General features: G+C 33.3%; 4 protein-coding genes across 8 annotated transcripts; 3 read left to right on the forward strand and 1 right to left on the reverse strand.

Annotated features, from left to right (window-relative positions):
- The first annotated feature begins 111 nt into the window (after window positions 1–111).
- Pka-R2 (cAMP-dependent protein kinase type II regulatory subunit) lies at window positions 112–14737 on the forward strand. 2 transcript variants are annotated; one of them, XM_069111501.1, is made up of 8 exons: window positions 112–978; window positions 1455–1546; window positions 4293–4376; window positions 5420–5526; window positions 5624–5885; window positions 6320–6478; window positions 6651–6753; window positions 6952–14737. In XM_069111501.1, exons 1-8 carry the CDS (start codon window positions 762–764, stop codon window positions 7080–7082), a joined length of 1155 nt encoding a protein of 384 aa, XP_068967602.1. In that variant the 5' UTR covers window positions 112–761; the 3' UTR covers window positions 7083–14737. The 2 variants fall into 2 exon arrangements, with proteins under 2 accessions (XP_068967602.1, XP_068967603.1); XM_069111502.1 differs by lacking the exon at window positions 112–978 and adding an exon at window positions 989–1204.
- Window positions 14674–16556, reverse strand: LOC138179066 (uncharacterized). 3 transcript variants are annotated; one of them, XM_069111510.1, is made up of 5 exons: window positions 16416–16556; window positions 16133–16269; window positions 15645–16056; window positions 15424–15571; window positions 14674–15335 (listed from the first exon to the last, which is right to left on the reverse strand). In XM_069111510.1, exons 3-5 carry the CDS (start codon window positions 15780–15782, stop codon window positions 15046–15048), a joined length of 576 nt encoding a protein of 191 aa, XP_068967611.1. In that variant the 5' UTR covers window positions 15783–16056; window positions 16133–16269; window positions 16416–16556; the 3' UTR covers window positions 14674–15045. The 3 variants fall into 3 exon arrangements, with proteins under 3 accessions (XP_068967611.1, XP_068967612.1, XP_068967613.1); XM_069111511.1 differs by having other exon boundaries at window positions 16129–16269; XM_069111512.1 differs by lacking the exons at window positions 14674–15335; window positions 15424–15571 and having other exon boundaries at window positions 15840–16056.
- A 398-nt stretch (window positions 16557–16954) lies between these two features.
- On the forward strand, window positions 16955–19338 carry Ndc80 (kinetochore protein Ndc80). The gene is made up of 2 exons (XM_069111490.1): window positions 16955–17318; window positions 17426–19338. The coding sequence occupies exons 1-2, from the start codon at window positions 17099–17101 to the stop codon at window positions 19159–19161; spliced, it is 1956 nt and encodes a 651-aa protein (XP_068967591.1). The 5' UTR covers window positions 16955–17098; the 3' UTR covers window positions 19162–19338.
- A 366-nt stretch (window positions 19339–19704) lies between these two features.
- On the forward strand, window positions 19705–22919 carry LOC138179047 (uncharacterized). 2 transcript variants are annotated; one of them, XM_069111488.1, is made up of 8 exons: window positions 19705–19820; window positions 19897–20072; window positions 20150–20440; window positions 20525–20860; window positions 20934–21016; window positions 21088–21420; window positions 21498–21910; window positions 21983–22919. In XM_069111488.1, the coding sequence occupies exons 2-8, from the start codon at window positions 19902–19904 to the stop codon at window positions 22357–22359; spliced, it is 2004 nt and encodes a 667-aa protein (XP_068967589.1). In that variant the 5' UTR covers window positions 19705–19820; window positions 19897–19901; the 3' UTR covers window positions 22360–22919. The 2 variants fall into 2 exon arrangements, with proteins under 2 accessions (XP_068967589.1, XP_068967588.1); XM_069111487.1 differs by having other exon boundaries at window positions 19761–20072.
- The last annotated feature ends 889 nt before the right edge of the window (window positions 22920–23808 follow it).

Here is a 23808-nt window from a genome sequence, read left to right on the forward strand (position 1 = left end):
ATTCTTCGAGGTCAATAGGAATTGGACTTAAGGAAGACGAAGTCGAAATAATTATTTATCAAAGCGTGTACGCAATACGCGTTAACCCTGTTACATTTGGAATGTTCGCTAACCAATAAGGAGTAGGTCGCCTGCAACGGTATATCAAACATCAAGAGCTTCATTGGTTCGAAGAATTCCATACGTACTGTACGGGGCTATATCTAAAAGTAGTGGAAATCGAATACGTGGTGTACTATGTGGGAATTCATCGTTGGTCTACGATCTATAGTTTTGCTCCCGTCCAATAATGCTCAATCTGCCTACTATTTGCCAGTTAAATGTTCAGTGCGATCCTTCTGCTAATGTCAAGATCCGCGCCGTGAAATAGTCGCCATCTTTGCGACTGAGTCGCATCTCTGAATTTGGCCCGTTGCATGTTCCGCGCAGCTTTATGTAGCGTTAGAGAAAAAAGATCATTGAAAGTTGGTGTCAAAAGGGCAAAGCGGTTTCAGCGAGACCGGATATAGTTCGAGCTGTGCCGAGAAGTGTTAACCCGGCGCGAAAGTGGGCGGAACGCATGGGTCTTACGTCCTTTTGGCCTCGCTACAGTTCATGATAAGGAAAATTTCGGCATTTAATAAGTGACACACATCGAATCTGTGTTGACTGTTCCACGCAGTAATAATAATATTAACTCGTATAATTCGTTGGTTGAGCGTTTACCGGCATATGCCATTCTAGTGTGTGTTTGTTCGAACATAGTTTGGTGTAAGAAAAAAATGAGTTGTCAACGTAACGCTGGCAAGATTACAGTGCCGGACGAGTTGCGGGACGTCCTATTAGAGTTTACGATCAGCTATCTCTTGGAGCAACCAGTGGATATTATCGACTATGCCGTAGGTTTTTTCACGCAACTTCGGGAAAGTCGTCAAACTCAGTTGATTGAAGCCCCTGCGCAGACCGCCTCTTCTACGCCGGACGAGTCTGTCGAGGAAGGTAAGCCAGCGAATTTTCATTCGGGATGCGACTTCCCATCGCGTCGAGTATTCCTTCCGAACCCGTCCGATACACTTGTTCACAGAAAAACTTTCAGTGCGCGATATTGTTTCAATTTTGAAACTTAATCTCTACATTTGTCTTCGAAATTCGAACAGTGTGTTAGTGATTCTTACAGACTTTGTGCGAAAAATTTACATAAATATGTGCACATCGATGGAGACCGGTACGACTTTTCCCGCTTAATTCATCCCTTTTTCCCGATGTGTTTATTCAATTTCGAAATTCAAGTTAATTTCAATTTGTTAATTAATTTCAATATTTTTCATACGTTTAATTCGTTTTTATTTGTAAACTAATACAAATCGTAAACGAAACGAAAGAAGAATACTTGTGACAGAAGATAGATATATTATAAAGTATAACTAAAGAATAATTAAAAAATTCTATATTTAAATCCTTCTCATTCTTTATAGAACCACCAATCGGAAGGTTCCAGAATAGGAGGAAGAGTGTCTTCGCGGAAGCCTACAACCCTGAAGATGACGAGGAAGACGATGGAATTAAGGTGCGTTTTCTCCTTTCCAATCTCACTCGTCCCATTCAACAAATCTTGATTGATTTCAGTGACATTTCATTCTCATTCTCTATATACATCTCTCTGTACTTTTGGTCACGTTACGCAAGGAACCATATTGTCGATATATTAGTCCCGAACGAAAGCTACATGTTCAATCGATGATCGATTGATATTAATCGAACTATACGACTGGAAAATCAACCACGATAAGGAGAACTATTCTTTAGGAGAATTTTAACTATCTTTGAGTTAAATGTATCGAGTTGAGTTGAAGGGACTAAAAAATAAACCCTTTATTACGGTACATTGGAACGCGACAAGGATAGGGTTAACTTGTTTCACATATACAATATACATGCGTACAAAGAATACATACATCTACATGTACACGTGTACCGAGTGTATAAAAGCTAAATATGGATGCTTTATGACTCGTTCGGATAATAACACATAGTCGATCGCTTCGAAAGAAACTGCACGCGGTTCGCAGAAGACTCGCTACCGCTATGGAGCCTGAGTTTCGACGATCTGACACGTTGCTCGATGTGAATCACGCGAAACATTGAGAGCAGAAAATGTCTTCTTTTTCTTTTTATCGAAACACGAGCGTATTCAAGCTGTGCGGGTGACGAAACGGGATGATTTACTTTGCTCGACGATGCGAACGATGTACCTTTGTGACGTCAGAGCGCGTGTTCGATAACCTGCTACCGACGTGACTTACATATGTATGATATATATACGTGTACACGTGAGCGTGTTCGTGAATGAGAAAGAGTGAGAAGGAGCGAGAGCCTGAGAAAGAAAGAGGACACATGGGGAAGGTTCATCAGATCGGGATCGTACTGCTCGAAAGCGTTTCAAAAGGCTGCACCGATCTCGATTATTATCGGTAACTTGAGCTACTTAAACCGATTGGAAAATCTTTGGGAATATACTGGGTGGACTGGTCGAAATATCTAATTATTTTATTACGGAGGAATACAAAGTTGAATAGCTTCCACACGATAAATAAGATGTGGAGATCAATTTCTCCATGAATCGTTTATATTAAACCGATCAAGGCTATCGATATTTTTTCAAGCGTAACCAACCACATGCCCTTTTTGACGTAGATGCATACATGTTTTATTGTTGAGCTAGTTGATTAAAACAAGGCAAATCGATATCTGGGGGAGGTAGCCGGAGCTTGATCGCTTCTCGTGTGAAGCGTTGATACGATGCTCGAAATAATTGGACGGTCATCTTTTCAAATGACTTGATCTCCGAGTATGTTATCCCATATTTTACGGCCTTGTACTTGATATGGGAGCGTTGTTTGATCCTTAACAATTGCACGTATATGTTATACAAATAGGTTTAATAGCTATATGACAAATACCGATAGCCTTGCTTGTTCTAAAAAAGAATGATTCCAAGTATCTTCTAATTTTAACATCAAAGGAGATAATTAGATGTTTCGTTTTTAATGAATCACTTCACAGCATCGTATGACGGTGAATGTAATATATAACTCGGGTAGTCGAGTAATCGATGGGCAAACTGGTAGGGCGGTCTGTCTTGAAAATACGATTTTCAGCGAAATTTTCAATTTCCTCCTCCGTTCGTCTTAATCGGAGCAATTAGATAATGTCATCTCTGACGCATGGAGTCCTCGCCACCGAGTTTCGAGTTCGCCGTTTCGTTTTATGCAAAAGTTTCAATTCAACGTTCAGCGACATTGAAAACTAGACTGTTCTACTGGGAAAGATGTTTATTGCGCGCATACGGACAGGATTTAAACAACGCGCGATTAAGATGTAGATGAATCGATTAAGAAAAAAAGAGAGGCATGCTCTTTCCTAAAATAAGGACTGTAACTTCGGTTAGTGAAAAAGCTTTACCATTGTGTTGGGAGCAGATGCTGGAGCAAAGTATGGGACAGATTGATATAATCGAATTACGATATCGATTTGAAGAAGATGGTTTTTTTAACTCAGTTATAAAACCGTGGATAAGAACAATGTCAGATCGACTATTTCTTGTGAAACTAACCAGAGTTGAATGCAAAGGTCAGATAATATGAAACGGAATACGGCTTAGATCTGTTTATCCTCGTGTTGGGTTTCTAAAAAAAGCAGGTCGGGATTTGAAACAGCTGCACGGTAGTGTCCTATGGATGGTATAGCTCAATGTATCAATCCCTCTATGAGAATCGATTATTTGAAAAAAAGATAAGCCACAATTGATTATCACCATGCAATTTAGAGTTCTTAGGGCTTTTACTATTTTCCAACGCTACCGGTATCGGCCGCTGGTGAACCAAACGTAAGATCATAAAAGAGTTCGATTTTTCTTCTTTTTTTTTTTAAACTTACCGTGCTGTGCAATCTACCCACGCGTATCTAATGGGAAACCCTTTCTTTTTATAACAGACACAGTATATTCAGACCTAGCGTTATCGATCGATCACGCTGCAATTAATTTATAATATTGATACGTGCCGCGGGATGATCGTAATTCCTTGGCCATTAACAGTTTGAAGAATTTACAGATTTAAATATTCGATGAAATCTAATGCAATTCAAGTTATGTATTTTACAACAGTGATAGAACAACTCATAATCCGTTAATTGTCGAACAAACTGTAATTAAGATTACACAAAATCTGTGACATGCTAATAGGAAATAAAATCGTTATTAAATCAGAATTGCTTCTATTCATGATATCATCCGTGCGATTCATTGATTGCAGATGGTGCATCCGAAGAGCGACGAGCAGCGGCAGAGGCTCGGTGACAGCGTGAAACATATTCTCCTGTTTCGGGCTCTAGACGAGGTAAGTTAAACATAGTACACGTACACTCTCTAGCTTGCGCGTAATTGAAACAGGGATACGGAGCAGCGAGGGCTCGCGCCAACTCGTGGAAATGCCAATGAGTACGTGTAATCTGCTTAACTGGGATGCAGACTCTCGGCAACGTATTACTTTAAAGAGAGAAACAGCCGAATAACTTGATTAGCATACAAATATAAATTTCTAATGATGAAGAGAATGCTCGCAGCTCTTACTCTGTTGGTTTTAATTTTACTTGGAGATCGTTCAATTCATTAATAGCCGTAGAATCTCGGAAACTATGAAAGAATAATGAAGTATAGCTAGCTTTCTGCCATGGATTTTAGGGTGTCTAAGATGATTAATGTATTAGTATATTCAAAGTGTTCACTATTATTAATTCAATCCTAAAAACTGCAGTAGTATAGTCAAAAAGTGAGGATAAGAGAAAAATGTGTTATGTGGTGTTTTACTTTATTACAAAGCTATAAACATCCATTTTTGGATTATAGAATACGGCAAATCGACTATGTATATTTTACGTGTATTTATATATGTGTTCCACGTCTTGGGAGGATTCATTGTTGACCGCTTGAAATGCTTTAATTCCTATTTCAGAATGTTGATCTTTTAGGTAGATACAGCAGGAAGTTTCTTGAGAATTGAATTATTAATTCGTTGTACTAATTCTTCATCTGTAGTAGTTAATTTTCTGTACTGTGAACTTACTGTACTGTTATATTGTCATTCTGTGCCTTTTTTCTCATTTTCATTAAACAATCGCGCTTCCGAAATTTTTCAAAAAAAGTAAAAAAGAAAAACCCTATTATATCCATAATATAATTTTCGCTTGTCGCTTTAAAGTCATTTTCCCAATTACATAAGATACGTGGTCACCTTACGTATATCCATATCTGTACACCATCTGACTCGAAATGTAACAATTATGGTTGTTGTTCTCGAATATTAGAAAACAGCAAACGTTTCTAGTCATGAAATATTTACGACACGCGTGTACGCACATGCGTTGCATGAATTTCTTGCAGGAACAAATGGCTGACGTATTGGACGCGATGTTTGAGAAGAGCGTGCAGCCTGGAGAATTTATTATCCGACAAGGTGACGATGGTGACAACTTCTACGTCATCGAGAGGTAAAATATGTTCTTCTCTTCTTCACTCGCAAACTCTAAGAAACCGGATGGAACCGGTTGTAGAAGATGGACCATCCAATTGTTGTACCTCTTTCAGAGGAAAGTTCGAAGTGTACGTGAAAGATCAGCAGTCGGGGGTGGAATCCATGATACATACGTACGACAATCGTGGTGCTTTTGGTGAGCTCGCGCTCCTTTACAATATGCCGAGGGCGGCCAGTATCAAGGCCATCACGCCTGGTACACTATGGGCCATGGATAGACAAACTTTCCGGCGTATTTTATTGAAATCCGCCTACAAAAAACGCAAGATGTACGAAGACCTTATCAACAAGGTCCCGATGCTTAAACATCTCGAGGCAAGTTTTATGGAATTTGTACCGGAAGATATCGCGCTGAACGTAAATAGAGGATTACTTGGAAGCGATATTGCTTCATCGCTTATTGTAGTTTAACAGATTGAGCATACTATATGCAAGTTAGGTGCTTGTTTAAGGAAACGGTCAGACGATATTTCAGGATGTTCTATTTGATTGATGATAACAGCTGACCATTTGCAATTACATCTCTAATATATTATTGAATTTTGGATGAAGCGCAAGGAACTTCGATTGCCAAGAAACGTTCAGCTAGAATTAAAGTTGTTAACATTTATTTTGTACTTCATTGTTTCATAACGAGCTAATTTAGTATTAATTTTGGTATAATGCAATTGCACACGTAGTTACGCCTATAGAATAATAAGGACTGTAATAGCTGAGTAATATTAGCGTCCCAATTTGATTCTCTTCAGCCATATGAGCGTATGAACCTGGCGGATGCTCTAGTACCAAAACAGTATTCAGATGGCGAACAGATCATCAAACAGGGCGACACAGCTGACGGAATGTATTTTGTCGAGGACGGCGTCGTCAGGATCACCATAATAGGAGATCACGGTCGCGAAATCGAGGTACGACAGCTTGTTGATTTTCATTTTCCAACGTGTCACATAATTGCAACAATCATTGACATACATAGCTCGGTACAGGATGAGGTTGATACCATAGTTACCTAGGAAACTAGTGCACTAATTACGTTGTCAATTGTATAAATGTCATTTTGTATTCTGTTTGATACTATAGATTAATAGAGTTCCCGCTGGTGGGTACTTAGGCGAGTTGGCGCTGGTAACACATAAACCTCGCGCTGCTTCGGCCTACGCTGTGGGCGACGTAAAGCTGGCCTGTAAGTTCTCTTTTCACATCCTTCTGATACGGTCCATTAGGTTACTATGCGCTAATGCATCTATTTATGTATCTACCATTATACATATGGGCATGAATAAGTGATCATTAGACTATTGCTGTATATATGTACATGCGATTCAGTTCGAGGAAGAGTACAATCATAAATTGCGTATTTTTTTTTATACGACTTTTTCAGTTTTGGACGTTGAAGCTTTCGAACGCTTACTTGGGCCTTGCATGGAACTTATGAAGCGTAATATCGACGATTACGAAGATCAACTAGTCAAAATCTTTGGCAGCAAAGCTAACATTTCCGATATCCGATGAACTGTTCGCGAGCAGTGATACGTTGCACTGCTGTACTAAAGACCCGATACTTTCGTACAGTAATGTAAAATGAGCACAAACTTGTACCACCCACTTTATGAATCTCATCCGCGTATTTTCAAGTATCATCTCGAGTCGACTTTCGTAATGACTGTTCACTTAGACGTATACCAGTAAGAAACGTCGTTAATAGTTACCAAGTTTGTACCTATGACACACAGTGAAGAGATAACAAAAATGCAAAGAAAACAAAAGAAAAGGAAACTAGGCATTTCGACTGGTTCGTATCTGCATCATACTACCGAAGTAAATTTTCTAAGACTGCATCAGATCAAGAAGTATTAGCCTATCTTGTCATGTGCTCGAAACGTTTACAAGATAGAAGTCTGGATACTAAATAAGATTTTCATTGAATTGTCTGCAAAAAGAAAGAAAGAGAAGCGAAGAAATACTCGGAGTGATGCAACGTATCGACAGACTCACAGAGTTCTTAAATGATGTACCTTTATGCCATTCTTTATTCTTGTACTTGACAATTTAAGAGCTGTATTTCATTTTATTGAAAATGTCAAGAATCAATGAATTAAATTATTTCGCATATTTCGATGATTCATCGAAGGAGATGAAGATACTTTTAGGGTATCATACATTATACCTTCACAACGTAGAAGAATTCTTATTGATACAGCTTATTGTGGAAATACTAGCTTAGTTATAAAATTAATAGACAATGATATAGACATGCGTGATAAACATCCTAATCGTCAGCGTGTTTTTAACACGATGGTGATGATAAATCATAGCTAAAATGCTATGTTAGAAGAAATAAAAATGTAAGAAGGCAAAGAGCATAACAGGCAAGTTAGAACAATTACTAGTACCTACACGATTTTTAAACGCAAACCAACAACTATCTGATATAAGAACACGTGGCATTTATGTTCATCTTTAGAAAGGGAAGGGCTGGGAATGTAAGAGAAATATCATTTTAATATTTAAACATTTCATCTAACAATACCTGAATAGAAACTATTTCTCTCTTTCTTCCCTATATATTTAATAGAACGATTTTCCTAATTCTCATGTTCCTAATTTTATGGTTTGCTCTTTGCATTAATAAAAAAGTATTGCAAGATAAACATATATTCGCATAGCGCACAATAAAGCATCGTTTATTTAATTGTTTACATACATATACGCGCACAGCAGATAACGTTTGATCTTTGTTGTTCTATCTGCATATATTTATACTTGTTATTGCTTACGATCGTTTGTTACAAATTGAAATAGAACACTTGCTGTAGCGCACATAATCAGTATATTGTACTAGAAACGATACATTTTTCGATCAATAATATAGCCAATTGCATTGATACAACATCCATGGTTACATCATTTCACGAGTTAGTTATTTTAAAAAATTCACGTCACGTTTTGACATGAGAGAAAATTAAAGGAATAGCTATTTTTTATTGCAGGCTCAAATGCACAGCCATTATTTTCTAGGAGATTATTTAATTACATTATTAAGTATTTAGATTTGCAAAAATCAACGTTCAATTATTCTTCAGTTTTAAATATTTTACAGTGTTACTGTGAAAAAGATGGCTGAACAGTGTGGTCTCAAATCATGTTCATGTGTGTCTTATCGGTGAATCCTGGTAACAAAAATCGACCAAAAGAAACCTATAAACCTATTTTTGTTACACGTGTATGATACACGTTATACATGTATGATATACGTCTAGCATCGTGATAAAAGAAAAAAAAAAGGAAAAAAAAGAACAGTTTGAACTAATTTGAACAAGTTTGAAGTTGTGCGAACAAGTGCGTATGCTAGTCACTTTTTAACGGCCGTCTACTCGTCGTATTTTCTCCTCGGCGAATCGAGAGAAAACGGTCAAACGTTTTATTACTACGAAACAAGGACAACTATATATTCACTGTACGACTGAAACTCAGAAGCGACAAGCTTTTTAAATAATATCACAATCACGGAGGAGAAAGGAGGAGGAGACTAGTAATGTGAGAACGAAAGAAAAATAATGTAGCAATAGAAACTGCTAGCGAAATGTTGTGTTATTAATTTTTATTTTCGAATTTTTCTATTTTCGTTAAGTTTGCTCTTTTTTATCGAATCTCTAAGTTTTTACAAAATGAACGACGAAATAGAAGAAGAAGAAGAAGAAGAAGAAGCACTGTTCTGGTCTGAATTCCCGTTATCCGTGCCATTGTATTCAGTTGCTTTCGAGAATTCAGCAGCGAAGCTTTAGCCGTGGTTCTTAGTCTTCCACCGTGTCTCCAGGCTGTGATATTATTTTCAACGGAGTATTTCAGACAGATGCCTCTTATTACTACTGCTTCCAACATGAAAAGAAAAAGGAAAAAAATTACAAAAAAAATTAAAAGAAGTAAAGAAAGAATAGGAATCTAGAATCTATCAGAATCAAGGAATTTCCGAACTATATCGAATCGAACTTTATTGACTGTTGGTTGCATCGTTAAAATGAGTGAATCAAAAGTTCCAATCGATGCGAGTCATGACTCGATCGTTTATGTCGAAACAAAGGAAAATCGGGCAATTAAAAACGAGAAAAGAAGAGATATATACATACATACACGACACATAGGTATATAAATATAAATATAAATAGATAAATAGGTGTATGTATATTTATATATATTTATATTTATATTTATATATATATATATATTTAATATAGTGGAAGACTATTCTCGCACACCGAATTGAAAAGTATATTTAGACGGAGTACTTATCTGTGCGGAGCCAACATTCGGATAAATTAAATGTAAACGCTTAAGTAGAGTCGACCCAATTTAAATTTACTGTATGTATCTAACAAGTGTGGTCTCTCTCTCTCTCCTACGTGTTGCGTGTTGCCCTTTCGTGTGTGTGACGACCGAGCCAGTAAATTTTTATTCCTTGATTAGCATGAACTGTTTTCGTCAGTTTTTTTCGTCTGTGCGGTTGTATGTTTCGTGTCATCGTTACTGGAAGTAATTGCGTCGTATAAAAAGAGAAAAAAAACATAACTAACAACCCGTAATTAAGTGCGCTGCGAATGAATCTCACTTGTAATTTTAATACACGTTACTTCACTGTGCCACACAGGGTTCCTTTCCTCGGTTGCTTCCGGAACAGAGAAACATTCGATCGTGCGTGAATTTGAAGCGTGCCAGGTTGCTTCAAATCGGCACGATCTCGTTCGTTCGTTCATCGCCAGTCTAGTCCAAAGCGTTTAAAAGAGAATATTCCTTGACTAATTGAGCGTACCAAGCTAGGTAGTGGGTTATTCTACTGATCGCATACCTTCGAAGCGTTGACAATACTGTTCCCATAAAAATACAAAGTGCACCGTCAATGATATTACAACGGTTTGGCAATAGTATAATCTATCTGATTTACAAAAAAGAGAATCGCTTGGTCTTTGTCGCAATTAGTTATTTAATCATGATAAAATGTCAACGCGTTAAGCGTATGTATCAGCATAATCCTGTTCCCCGTGTACGATTTCCGTTTTTCATGCATACTACTATCGACGGCCGTTCTAGAAAAGCTCATACTGTTACGCGTTGGCATGCTTGACGCTTGCCTAAGCTTAACCGTCTCTTAGCATCGGACCAAATATCTTTAAACAAGAGGAAAAGAAACCGGAGCAATGGAGCTTGTGCGACTATTTTCTTCGCGCTTTCCTCTCTATTTGTGTCTCTCGTTATTTCTAATTGTGTGGTATCTAAGGGAAAAGATAGTGCGCTGAGCTATAAATAGGCTATTGTAAATGTATTTAAAGTACACGACCGTATGTCTAAAGTAATAACTAAAAAAAATCGTAAAGATATTCGTCGTCTCACTGTCCCCATGTGTAAAGTAGCCATCGATAAAAAAATCTTGCCCTCGATGCTACTCCCATTACTAAGCGATACTTGTTCTAACAACTTGCAGCAACTTTGTATGAAGATGTGTATATGTAGCTTAACGTTATGTTAGAGAAAGCACCGGAAGGGGCAAAAGTGCCGAGGGTTAATGAAATCATCCTCTTCGTACTTTTGACGAGTTCAATCAAAGCAATACGAGTAATGCAGCTCGATTGCCTATCGACAATCGTCCGATATCATCGCATGAAAGTCTCACAATATATAAACTGTCCATACATCTCTCCGTCATTTATCGGTCGTCTCTTAATTATCATTATTATTATTATTATTATTATTATTATCATTATCATTATTATTACTATTATTATTATCATTATTATTATTATTGTTATTATTATTATTATTATTATCACTGAACATGTATTTCCCGTGGCACAATCGTTTCCTTGTTAAACGGGCGTGTCGTAATATTATCATGATGCGATCGCATCGTTCAAATATCACATTCTTTGCTTAATCTGACAGCGATGATGTGACGTGACGTATTATGGGATTGATGTTGTAAAACAATTGTATAAATCGCATGCAGGCCAGCGAAATTTAATCGTGATATATTTCATATTGAAACTAGAACGTTGCGGAAGAGATATCCCTGATTTTTTCGTATGTTAATATCCTGTCTTGTTAGATCTTTCGATTGTACAAGCATACGCCACGCGAAAAATGTTCTACTCGTCTAATGAATGTTTAATGGATATACATATACATTTATATATATGTATGTAATTTTCCGAATGTTGAACGATATTCGGCGTTCTGTGAAGAAAAATACGGAGCGGATAAAATTGATCAGCGTTATCCTTCTAATTTCATTCGTCTGAACAATTACTATACTAGTAAACATGGAAAGGACGTTGGAACGAAAGAAACGCGCAATGATCAATGTGAAATTGGCAGAATAAGAGGAAGACTGGCTTAGATACGTAGTTTTTATTTAACGTGTAAAGCGATTGTTCCGATTTCGCGACATCTATTAACTTGTGAAGCGAGTGTGTGTCTGAAACGTGACAGTTCGTTGATCGCCCTGTTATTGGAATTACGCTACGCATCTACAGAGAAAAGAGAGCATCTTAAGACGAATCAAGAAACGCGATATTATGATCCTCGATGACATGCTAAACATTAAGCTGAATTATTGTAATCCTATCAGGGTATTATATGTCAAAGATGTGGACGCATTAGAACAAGAGAGACACTATGAATTGCGGAAATCCTCGAGGAACCGTCAGGTTCATCAATGGATGGCTCAATAACACTGAACGATTTGAAAATACACGAAGATGTTGCTAGTTTGAATTACATCATTCCGTGCGGTTTCGAGTATACTTAACAATAGTTAATCGAGCTTCTTCTGTCTAAGATTGTAATTCGTTTTCCTCATTTTATGTGTTTGCAAAAAAGATTTATCAAACATTTGCTATGCGTTTCGTTCGCGAAAGGAATTGCAGTTTCAAGCAAAGAAAAATTCTGTAATAATCTAAAGACAGATGCTATATAGGATGTCCCAGGTTTTTTCAGCTTTATGGATTTTATTGTCAGTTTTATGAGTAAAAATAATAGTTCATTAACTGGTTTAATGTTAGATATAATGATTAAATGAGCATGATGAATGAAGTCGAGGAAAGCTAATTCTTTAGCCCAAAATCAACAAATATCACGTCACTAGTTTTTTACTTGTGAAGATTGCATTCGTAATGTATCCGTAATGTAATAAATTTAAGTTCTCGTGTATTTTTATAAAAACAGGTAACATTTTAAAACGAAATTAGACGAAAAATCGATTCATTGTTATATCGTATTTTTGTTATAACTTTTTAATCAAATTATTGTTATTTTTACTTATATAATATGCTTGAACCATTCGGCAGAGAAAAATCCGGGACACTGCATAATTTTAGTAATATTATTATATATATTTAAAAAATATCGAGTATTGTTTGTAATGTTGTAATTGTGTATTGATTGCGTGTCCATCCAAGTATAGAGCCGTAGTTTCGTGATCGCGAGACACACTCTTCTGTCCTCAGTCCTCAGTTATATTTCATGATGCTCAAGCCGCATCGTTTTCGCACGATTTCGAAGCGAGCTGGTAATATCGCTTCGGTGCACGGTCCACGAGATGATGTGTACGTTTTAAGCTGGATCTAGATTTTATACACGTATACGCTTGCGTAAAAAGGTCGTCCCGGGTTATAGGGAAAAAAAACGAAAACAAAGCAAAAAAAAAAGGGAAAAGGCAGAAAAGTGCGTTGTAAACTATATAAAGAGGCGGGGAGGAGAAAAAAAGGAAATAGTAATTATTATAACGTACTTAACGGTTTTTGTTTCACGATGTGTTGTAGCGTAATACAAACGTGCACATACGTATTAATATACATATAGATATATTATATACACAGAATTATATATTAGATATATCAATATACATATATGTTAAGACTCGTATCCAGCTGGTCTGATCGGGTATTACTTTAACGATTTAATTAATTGCGTTAACCTGGCAGCGATGCGATTGCGAGTAACACATTGAAAGAGGTGCGTGCAATCACATAGTTCAATTGTATAGCGTATCTACTTGTCGTTTCGATGACAGATTCGATGATCTGTAGTCCATCGGCAATGAAAGTAAAATGGAGTACTGGTTAATACTTCTGTTATTCAATTCATAGAGATAATTATATACGTTCACAGCACGATCGAAAAATTGAGGGTAAATTACCATCATTTGTACATCAAACGATTACCAAGGAGATTGGCGTACGAAATCTCTTTAAGTTAACTTTAATTTATTGTATGTTTCATAAAGTATTGATATACGAAAGAATACAAGCTTAATCAACTATTCTACCCGTTTATTCATAATGTATCATATTAGTTTAACCGAGAGATACACAACACACACGAGCACCGGCACACGCAATTCAATTCAGCATCTGCAAGTGGTGTACCAATTCACTGATTTCTTAGTGTCAAGTCAACATATACTATCATTTACCGTTTGTTGTTTTGAGCTACCACTTTTTTGAAACGTCATCAGATACATACAGTGGAGAACTTTGTGGTGTGCTTATGCATATTCGATTAAATAATAACGTTCTTTTACAGCATCACTGCCGGATTAAGTAGCGGTTACTATCTTTTCAATAAATGTACCTAATTTAACATTATGGGTTTGGGTACAAAAGTATTGTCTAAACATATTGATTTTTAGTTGACCGTACGAATTTGTTGCAATAGTCACTTTTCGGATATCTTGCTCTCAAATACTTACTCGATGCTCACAATGGTACATACATGCCGGTATATAATATTACCGCTACTATTGTGACCAATCGTTTACTTACCTGTTTATTTAATTAAAAGGCATTTGTATTTAGGAGCAAGATATATTAAATTACACTGTACTATGTGTTGATAGTATGATAGTATAATAAAAATAATATATAATAAATGAGTGGACCTCTATACATTGTACTAACCTTGAAGTCCTGAGCCTTGAGCTGTTATACGAAAACTTGATATGAAGCTTTCTTGAACACATATTTCTTCGTACTATGTTTCCAAAAAAATTGTTTCTTGAAAAAAATGTTATAACATTTAACTATGTTATACTTTGTAAGAAAAACGGCTAATGTTTATATTGAATTTAATTTATTTATATCTATTTATACAATACAATAATATTGTAAGATAGCGTACTAACACGAAATTAATCTACATCTGATTTTTTTGTCAAACATAAGTAACAGAATACTTTCTGCTAATAAAAACATGATTTTTACATTTATAATTTGGTTTTCTTTAGGTAAGCCGTTATATTTCGTTTCTTAATTTCTTCCACATGTAACACAGTAACATCTTTCCTTTCTTTTTCATTCTCTTTTTTATTATTCTCGTACCTAGTGGTTTTCTTATTAAAATTTCTGCGATATTCACATTTTTTGTATAAATTAAATTTTTAATTAACAAACAATAATAAATTTTATTAATGAAATTAGGTTATACATCAAGATATACAATTTTTAATAATATGTAAACAAGCTAAAGATGTCAATAGAGACCAGCCCATCTGTTCTCTTTCAGTTGCAACTTTTTCAATATATTTTTTTTTTAATTTATGGGGTATGTGTATATCCCGTAACCATTCATCATCTTTCTTGGTATCATTTAGTAGTCTCTTCATAAAGTAATTTACAGCAATTACTTCAGATGCAACCATAAGATTAAAAAAACGCGCTGTCGTCGAAGGTTTTAATATGTACAGAATATTTGCTAATGAATCCGAATTATTTGTTCCTAGAAAAATTAGTTTACAGAAAGTTTAGTAAGCATTATTCGTTTCTGCTATATTGTTAATAATTCTGCTATAATTGTATAAACATACTTCGATTTATTAATGTGATACAGCTTGCAATAGAAATGAGTATCTGATGTTGTATCATGAATGAAGTATGATGTAATCTGCTATTAATTCTATGTTCTTCTATTACATAAGAACTAGATAGTGGTAATTGTTCGACAAAAAGTGGTACCTAAAGTTCATATAAGTGTTGAGTAAAATAGTAAATCTCCTTTACTTTGAAATATCAGATTTAAGATATTCACCGAGTTGATTATATCATATTTCAAAGAGTTATTCTGCCAAATTATGGAATCCCAAGCTAACACGTTAAAATCACAATCTACTAATGACCAAGTTATTGCAGTGGGTCCTACATATATACCCAATAGCGTTGCTGGCATCTGTAACAGTTTATTTTTTTAACATAATGCACTACCTAACACTATTCGACTGTTAGAAGTAATATAAATATATTATTGTTTCTGTACTGTTGTTATGTCAGGTTTTATGAACTTCTTCCATTTCTTCTTGTTATGTTTAATGAATGAAGTACAAAAATGTTTCCAACTATCAACATCTATTTCTGTCTTTAATAAAACATCATCTAATGATTTATAAAGTCCATTACTGGTACGCTTCGATATTAATGTTTCAGCATCTAATGCCGATATGAATCTATATTTAAATAACATAAACAATCAGATAAATAGATTAAATATTATCACTTAAATATTACCAATAATTTACTCACTGTGTTAAATTGTTCAATTTACTTGTATTAACTAGTTGTAAAATTTTAGCTTCGTGTTCTGAAAACTGCACAAGATTATTTTTGATATTACTTTTCGTCGCTGTAGAGCATTTTGCTAGTAGTTGAACCCAATAATTCTACACCAACATATCATTTGAATTATATATCAAATTATGTTCTTTCTCTTTCATATTAATAAGTGATATGTATAACTGTACATTAAAAAAAGAGAAAATGCTACATCTAATTCATAATGAAGATGAATTACCTATATGATATTTACCTTTTTTATTTTAAACGTATTAATTAATTTACACGATGTTTTCAACATTACTGCTTAGACTTTATCTAATTTTTGGATTATTTTGTTCACTCATACAACTTCTACAAAACATAACTTTATCTAAAAATTTATATATAGTTACAGATTCTACCACTGAATTCATTCTTATATATAGTTACAGATTAATACATTTTTTCCATTACTATATTATTATATTATATTCTAGTTTATTATACTTAAATTAACATCCTTGAATTCAAGCATGGTTAACATCTCTTACTAAGAAAAGTAAGAACAGAGATGCTAATTGCTTAAGAACCTTAAAACACAAGATAATCTCGAGATAATTGAGATATTTACCTAATATTTATATATTACAACTAAATTTGATACATAAACCAGAAATAATAAAAAATACAATTTTTTCAATTATTGACGTTTTAGTTTATTTCAGAAGCATACAATGGGTGAATCTTAAATGAACTACTGTATAACCATGACATATATACTACTCAAGTTACCAATCTTATATCTTATACTTCTATATCTAACGACGAAATTCAAAATGCTTGCTTATACTGCTCTGAATGTTAAAACCACATATTGAAACTTCCAGTTTTTTTTAAATACAATTTTTATTTAAATAGTTTTTTAATGTGAAAATATATTTTATTTGAATCGAAATGCCGGGTAATTCTTTAGGGCGCAGATCATCTACGAATCCTGTAAGGATATCTTCGTTTGATAGGGAAGATAAAAGTTTCATGCGGACAGAATCGAGAAAAACACAAACATTAAAACCAAAGATTTTCTCAAATGAAAATTCTCATATACCAAGGCCTCGAATGCGAGCTTCTTCATGTGATAGAATAAGTATTAGGGGATCGGTATTAAAAACAACAGGTGAAAGTTTAAAATGCCTTTTTTTCTATTTTAAATATAACAAATGTTTTAAATATAAATGTATATAGTCTAAATATAAATATAAATGTTTATTATTATTTTTATAGCTAAAACTCCACTTCGTCAAGTACCGACAACTCCAAAGACACCAATAACAAATGCTAGTAAACCTGCTGGTCTTCTTACAGTAGGAAGTTCAAGCAAAATTCATGCAGGACTTCCAACAGGACGTAGGTCTTTATCAGCTGACCGTGCTAGCAATATTGGTGCTAAAGGTCCTAGAAAAGATACAAGACCATTAACAGACAAAATATATCAGGCTCATATGCTTAGTAAAATTGATAACTTTTTAGCTATAAATCATTGTTCTTCTATGATTAATAGCAATGGAAGCTTAAAACCTGTTACCTTAAAAATGTTTGTTGAGGTCTCTGGATATTTAGTAAAAATATTGGACATTAAACAAATTCTTACAATCACAAATTATGTAGAGGAATTGCCAAAGGTTGCAAAAAAACTCCACTATCCAGGAATTATTAATAAATCTTGGTTAAAAACTGCTAATGCTATGCATTCTTGGCCAAATGTTTTGGGCTGGATATGTTGGCTAGTAGAAATTTGTGAAATAAGGGAAATAGCTTTTACAAAGTATAATTTAGAGAACCTACCATTTGTAGGGAATCAAATAAACGCAGTAATTAATAAAAATACTTTTTTCTCAATGCTAAATTTTTATAATGCCTGGAATGATGAGAAACTGGATGAGGAAGCGTTAATGATCGAAAAATATTTACAAGAAATCGAAGAACAGCAAGGTGTAAATGAAGAAGACTTGAATACTGCGCGTTCTGAGCTAGAGGAAGAAATGCTTAAATTACAAGCAGCTGAAACAAATTCAAATAAAATAGATGAAGAAGTAAAACATTTACAGGAAGTACTTTCATCTTTACAGAACGATGAAAAAATGCAACTGAGTGATATCAGCGCAAAAGAGGAATATATTAAAAAAATTAATTTTGAAGTAGATCAAATAAAAGTTGAGTGCAATGTATTGAGTGAACAAATTTGTTTACAAGATACGCAGCATAATGAGTTACTTTCTATTATTAAGCAGCAACCAATGTCTAAGACAGAAAGAGATAAAATTTTAAATAAATGTACAGAAATTCAGGATTACATGCACCAGTTTGATGAATATTTACAAGAGATACAAAAAGAAATATACACTATGGACATTAAATTAGCATCTATTAATAATAATTTAACTAAGGCAATTCTAACATATAATAAAGAAATATTTATGCATCTTAGTGGGGATCTGGGTGTAAATCTAGAGGAGTTAAAGATGCCAGAGAAAGGTATATTGCAACCCGAAATTATGGAAGTATTAAGTACTAAAGCTAATTTAATAAATGATTTGAAAGAATTGTTGAGATCTCAAATTAATGAAAAAGAATGTTTGTTAGAATCAAATACTAATGAATTAGAGAATCTTCAAGAGAGAATAAAAATTCTAGAAGATGAAAGTAATGATGTTGCCAGTAAGATTAAAGAAAAGAAAGGCCTTATAAGTAAAATCAAAGCTGATGCTAAGCATGAAGAAACAAAATTAAGGGAACAAATAAAAAATCTGCAAAATGACATCAGAGAAGTCCAAGGTTTGATGCCAAATACACAACAACTTGCTGCAGAGTTAGAGGAAGCAACGGATAAACTGGATGCAGCTCAAAGAAGAAAAGCGTATATAGAGGAATCTGCTAAATTATTTTTTGATAAATTTTATGAGATTTTAAGTGAACATAGGAATAAGCTTGTCAGTATATTAAAGAAACATAATAAATGATATAGAGTATGTAATTTTTATTGTAATTAATAATCTAGGTTGCAATATTTTCAATATAATTTTTATATAATAACTTAATTGTACAAATAAGTGTATTATTACAAATTAACTATTGAATATTATACTAAAAGAATTAAAAAACGAATTACGTATATCATGTATCCAAAAATGTTTAATTATATGTGTAATTATGTACAAATTGAATCACTATTCCATAATGCTGTAAAAATAAAAATTTACATAATTAATAATTTTACATTTGACTTCACTTTTTTGAAAATGTTACATCTACATAAAGATAAAAAAAACATGGCACACTACCAAGATAATATATGTACTTAATTTATATTTACTTGAATTGTAACATGGAAACAGAAAACCTTTAAATTGTTTTGAGACGCGCGTCTATATGATTTTAATAGGTTTTATATACAAGAAGCAAGAATTTAAAAGACTGCAATTTCATATTTGGAGTCGATTTTAAATATATAAAGTATAAAGTATTTATTAAATTATATGAGATAAATTATTTTAAAACTAAAGAAAATATATTAGATATTTTTATTATATTTTTTTGTACAATAAGTACAACGATAAAATGATAGTTCAAAATTATTCAATCATACAAGATGGTGTACACATCGTAAACGCCAAGATAAGTATGCTGGCGAATATTACAATATATTATGGTATGTTGTTCGATGTATAATGTGAATGTATTCTTTAAAATATTAGGTTAGATGAATTATGTCTATGGTTGGTGGAAATCGATTTGCAAGTTTAAATATTTGTTTGGTATAAAAAACACATTTTTCTACCATTTTATTATAATGAGTAGCAAAATGAGCTCTGCTAGGAAAGCTGTTGCTACCCGCAGTAACAAAAATACAGTGGAAAGTAACCACCATTTGGTAACTAAAAATTGAAATATTTTTATAGTTACAGGTTTTCTTGTCACATAAATTCTAGCCATATAATATATTTGTAGCCTACTTCTGGATTATCTTATGATTGTAATAAACTGTTAGAAATAATTGTGAAAACCAAGGGCCGTAAACGTACATCAACTATGGTTAGCAGTAGCCCAACTAGTCACAAAGTAGAAGAAAAAAAGAAGCCTGGTCATAGTGGTGATCAAAACTGGGGTAGGGTGTTTAGAGAACAAAATAAAGCTGTTATGAAACAAGAGGCAACGAGAACACCAGGTTCAAAATCATCAAAACATGGTAATGGCACTAAGGAGACTAAGAAACATTTTGTAAATCATCAGAAACTAGATGTTAGTATTAATTTATATATTTATATTTCTCTAAATATGCATAAAATTATTCGTAAGTTAATCTGGAAACACTTCTTTTTGTAGCACAAATTTTTAGATGAAGTTCCTGTCAAGCAATCAACTTCTCAGAAAAGAATAGAAGAACATATAAAATCTACACCATACACTACAAATCCATCAAGTACATCAATACCAAGCACTGTGGAATCTGTCATAGTTTATGACAGAGGAGTACAATGTGATGGAGTATCTGATTATTCTGATGACAAATTTGGTGTGTTCAACCCGGTTCATACATTACATTTTTTAATAAAGGAATTAGAACACTTAGTTAAAGACGATAAAGCTAATAAAATTCTTGCTGATATGGAGCAAGTAGTATTTAGAATACCAATTGAACCCAGTAAACCACCTATAGTGGTATGTTTATTAAGAATAAGTGAATAGATAATACTGAAAACTTTGAATATTGAAATGGAATTATTTGCAGCAGGATTTAGAAGCTAAATTAGAAACAACTAGACAAATGAATTCTATGTATGAAGCATTACGCGAGGAGAGAGATTCTTTACTGCGGTATGTTTAGTATTAGAAACATATTATAACAACTTTATGCATTATATTTATATAATCTGTCCTTAAATTAGACAAGTTCATGAACAACAATTGTTATTAAATGAAGCTCAAAAAAGGCAATTAGATTTAGAAGTAATTGAAAAAACATTAAAACAAGAATTAGATAAAACAATAAAAGCTATTCAAGCTAGAGATAAAACAATAACCGAATTAACAGAAGAGATGAAGAATTATGAATCTTCTCAAAAAATTGTAGCAGAGTTAAGAACGAATCTCGCTGAACAAACTGAACGTGTAAGACAGTTGAATTCAGAGGTGAAGTATTTAACATTGGAAAAAGATAAACTTTCAGTTTTGTCATCATACAAACATTCGTTATTAATCGAACATCTTAATGAAATCAAGTTAGTTGAAGCATTACTTAATTTCAATCTAATTTAATAATGTTATAAGGCAATTATATTTACATTTTACATCGTAGGAAGGTTCAACATTTCATTGCAGACCAATTAAAAGATATTTATATTCACGAAGATAATTCGAATCCACAAATTCCAATTGTTCATGGACGTCGTGCATGTTCATCGCCTACTTCTACCTCTTCACATGATTCTACCTCTTGGCACGATATATCTGATGTTTCTTTATCCGCAGTGGATCATGATCCGTCCAAAATTAAACACGTACAAGGTTTTCTGCATAAATCAAATAAAATACCAGTCTTTTCAGAAACTCAAATTGAGAACCTAGAAAACAAACAAATCAAGGATGTTCAAGAACCTTCGATTAAAGATTCTGCCAATTTAGAATTTATTAGTTTACCTGCTGGAGAATCTTCACTTACCCTTTTACCTTCTTATAAAGACCTGGGTTGCACAGAAGTTAGCCAATATGGTAAATATATTTTATATGTGCATATTATATATATATCATAATATTTTACGAATCTAATATCTTTCTTTTCAGTTAATCAAGGGAAAGATGATGTAGTAACATTTAGTAATAAAAAAAACGATAATTTACAAAGTTTTAAAGATACAAATAAAATATCATCATCGGAACATTTAAATTTGTGCAACAAAAAGGCTCATGAGAAAGAGACTGATGTACAAGAATCAAATAGAATTAAAAAGTCTATGGAGTCAAATAAAGAACAAAGTTCGCCTCATAATTTAATAGGCTCTAATATAACAGAACAATTTCAGAATATAGTTGAAGATATAAGGATGCAAAGTAAAATACCAGTTAACATACCAAGTCCACTAAGGAGTTATCCTCATCCAGAATGGAGCGATAGTACTTTACTCACTATCAGTACTGCTTCGGACATAAATGTAATATAACTCAATAATTCTTAAATTTATATTAAATATTTTGCAAGAAAAATGCAACCTCATTATCCAATTAAATTATTTTTTATCCAAGAAATTGATTTAAAAAAATGTAAAGATTGTACTTTTATATTTTCAACGATATAAGAATATATTTTTAAATAATAATTTACACATAGAAGATATACATATTATAAATTATATTAATTTCTAACTCAAATCTTTTGCACTAGTATATATATACACATAAATTTAGTTTAGAAATATAAATAAAGTTTGTACAAAACAATATATAATTTTTAAAGAAGTTGGTTTTGGATATTAGTTATATTATTGTTTTAAAAGAGCATGTAATTTAGAAGTTATGTGCATTAATTGTACATAAGTTAGAAGACTCTTATAGGGTGATAGTGACATTAATACCAAAGCACATATTACGGTATTTTTAATTTTCCACTGGGAAACAAATAAAATTGAGTTTTGTAATTCAACGTGGTATGTAAGATAACTTAAGACTGGATATTCCTGGAGAATTGATAATTTAATGAATAGTTTTAATAAATAAAATGAGATATTCGCTTGTAATAAAGAATACGTGTGTTATTGTTCATATTTCCACTTTGCTCAATATTAAAAAGAATTACAAGGATGTAATATAAATATGACATGAAAAACCAGGTGTATATATATATATATTTTTTATCACATATGTATATATACAAGTAAAGTATAATACTTATATTTTGTAAGTCTTAATAGGATTAAAAGGGAACATTTTAGTACACGTAAAACATTCATCAATTTTGCACAAAGACGTTTTTAAGTACATATACATGTTTCCCAGTAAGCGTGTATATGTGTACTCTCTCTTCACGAAAAATTCGATCTCTTTTTTTTTTATGATTATTTTCTTTTCTAGGGACCGAGAAACGTTCATTCGCTAACAACTATCGTAATACGAACACAGTCCTAACATTCGATGCGTGTAAAATAAGTTTAACGTTATCTTCGAGACGAAAAAGACTGTCTTCGCATTTGAACGACTTCGATGAAGATTGTGATAAAATGTGAAATATTAAAAATGTTTATTTATACGCGTGAAATATTACGAAGGAACTTTCCTCAAATAAATTTCAAAAACGGAATTTCATCTCACATTTTTGTTACTTCTTCTCATTCAAAATTATGAAAAGTTACAAATTTGAAATTTTACAATTTATATTCTCGCGCCATTTTCCCATCCTCCTATCAGATTCAAAATACGCTGAATTTGAAAACGATGCGAAACGCTTGCGCCCTCAAGGAAGATTCCTTCGTATTTACGCGATATCGAAAGATTAAAGTTCCCTTGTCGGATACGTATACTTTCACGTACAGGTCAGTACGGTTGTCCTTACGGCATACTCGAGATATTTTTAAAAACATAAATTATTTTTTAACGTTTTCTCAATGGTCTTCGTA

The sequence above is a fragment of the Bombus flavifrons genome, chromosome 4 (assembly GCF_040668555.2).
Source record: "Bombus flavifrons isolate JBK064 chromosome 4, iyBomFlav1_principal, whole genome shotgun sequence".
In the NCBI taxonomy this organism is placed as follows: domain Eukaryota; kingdom Metazoa; phylum Arthropoda; class Insecta; order Hymenoptera; family Apidae; genus Bombus; species Bombus flavifrons.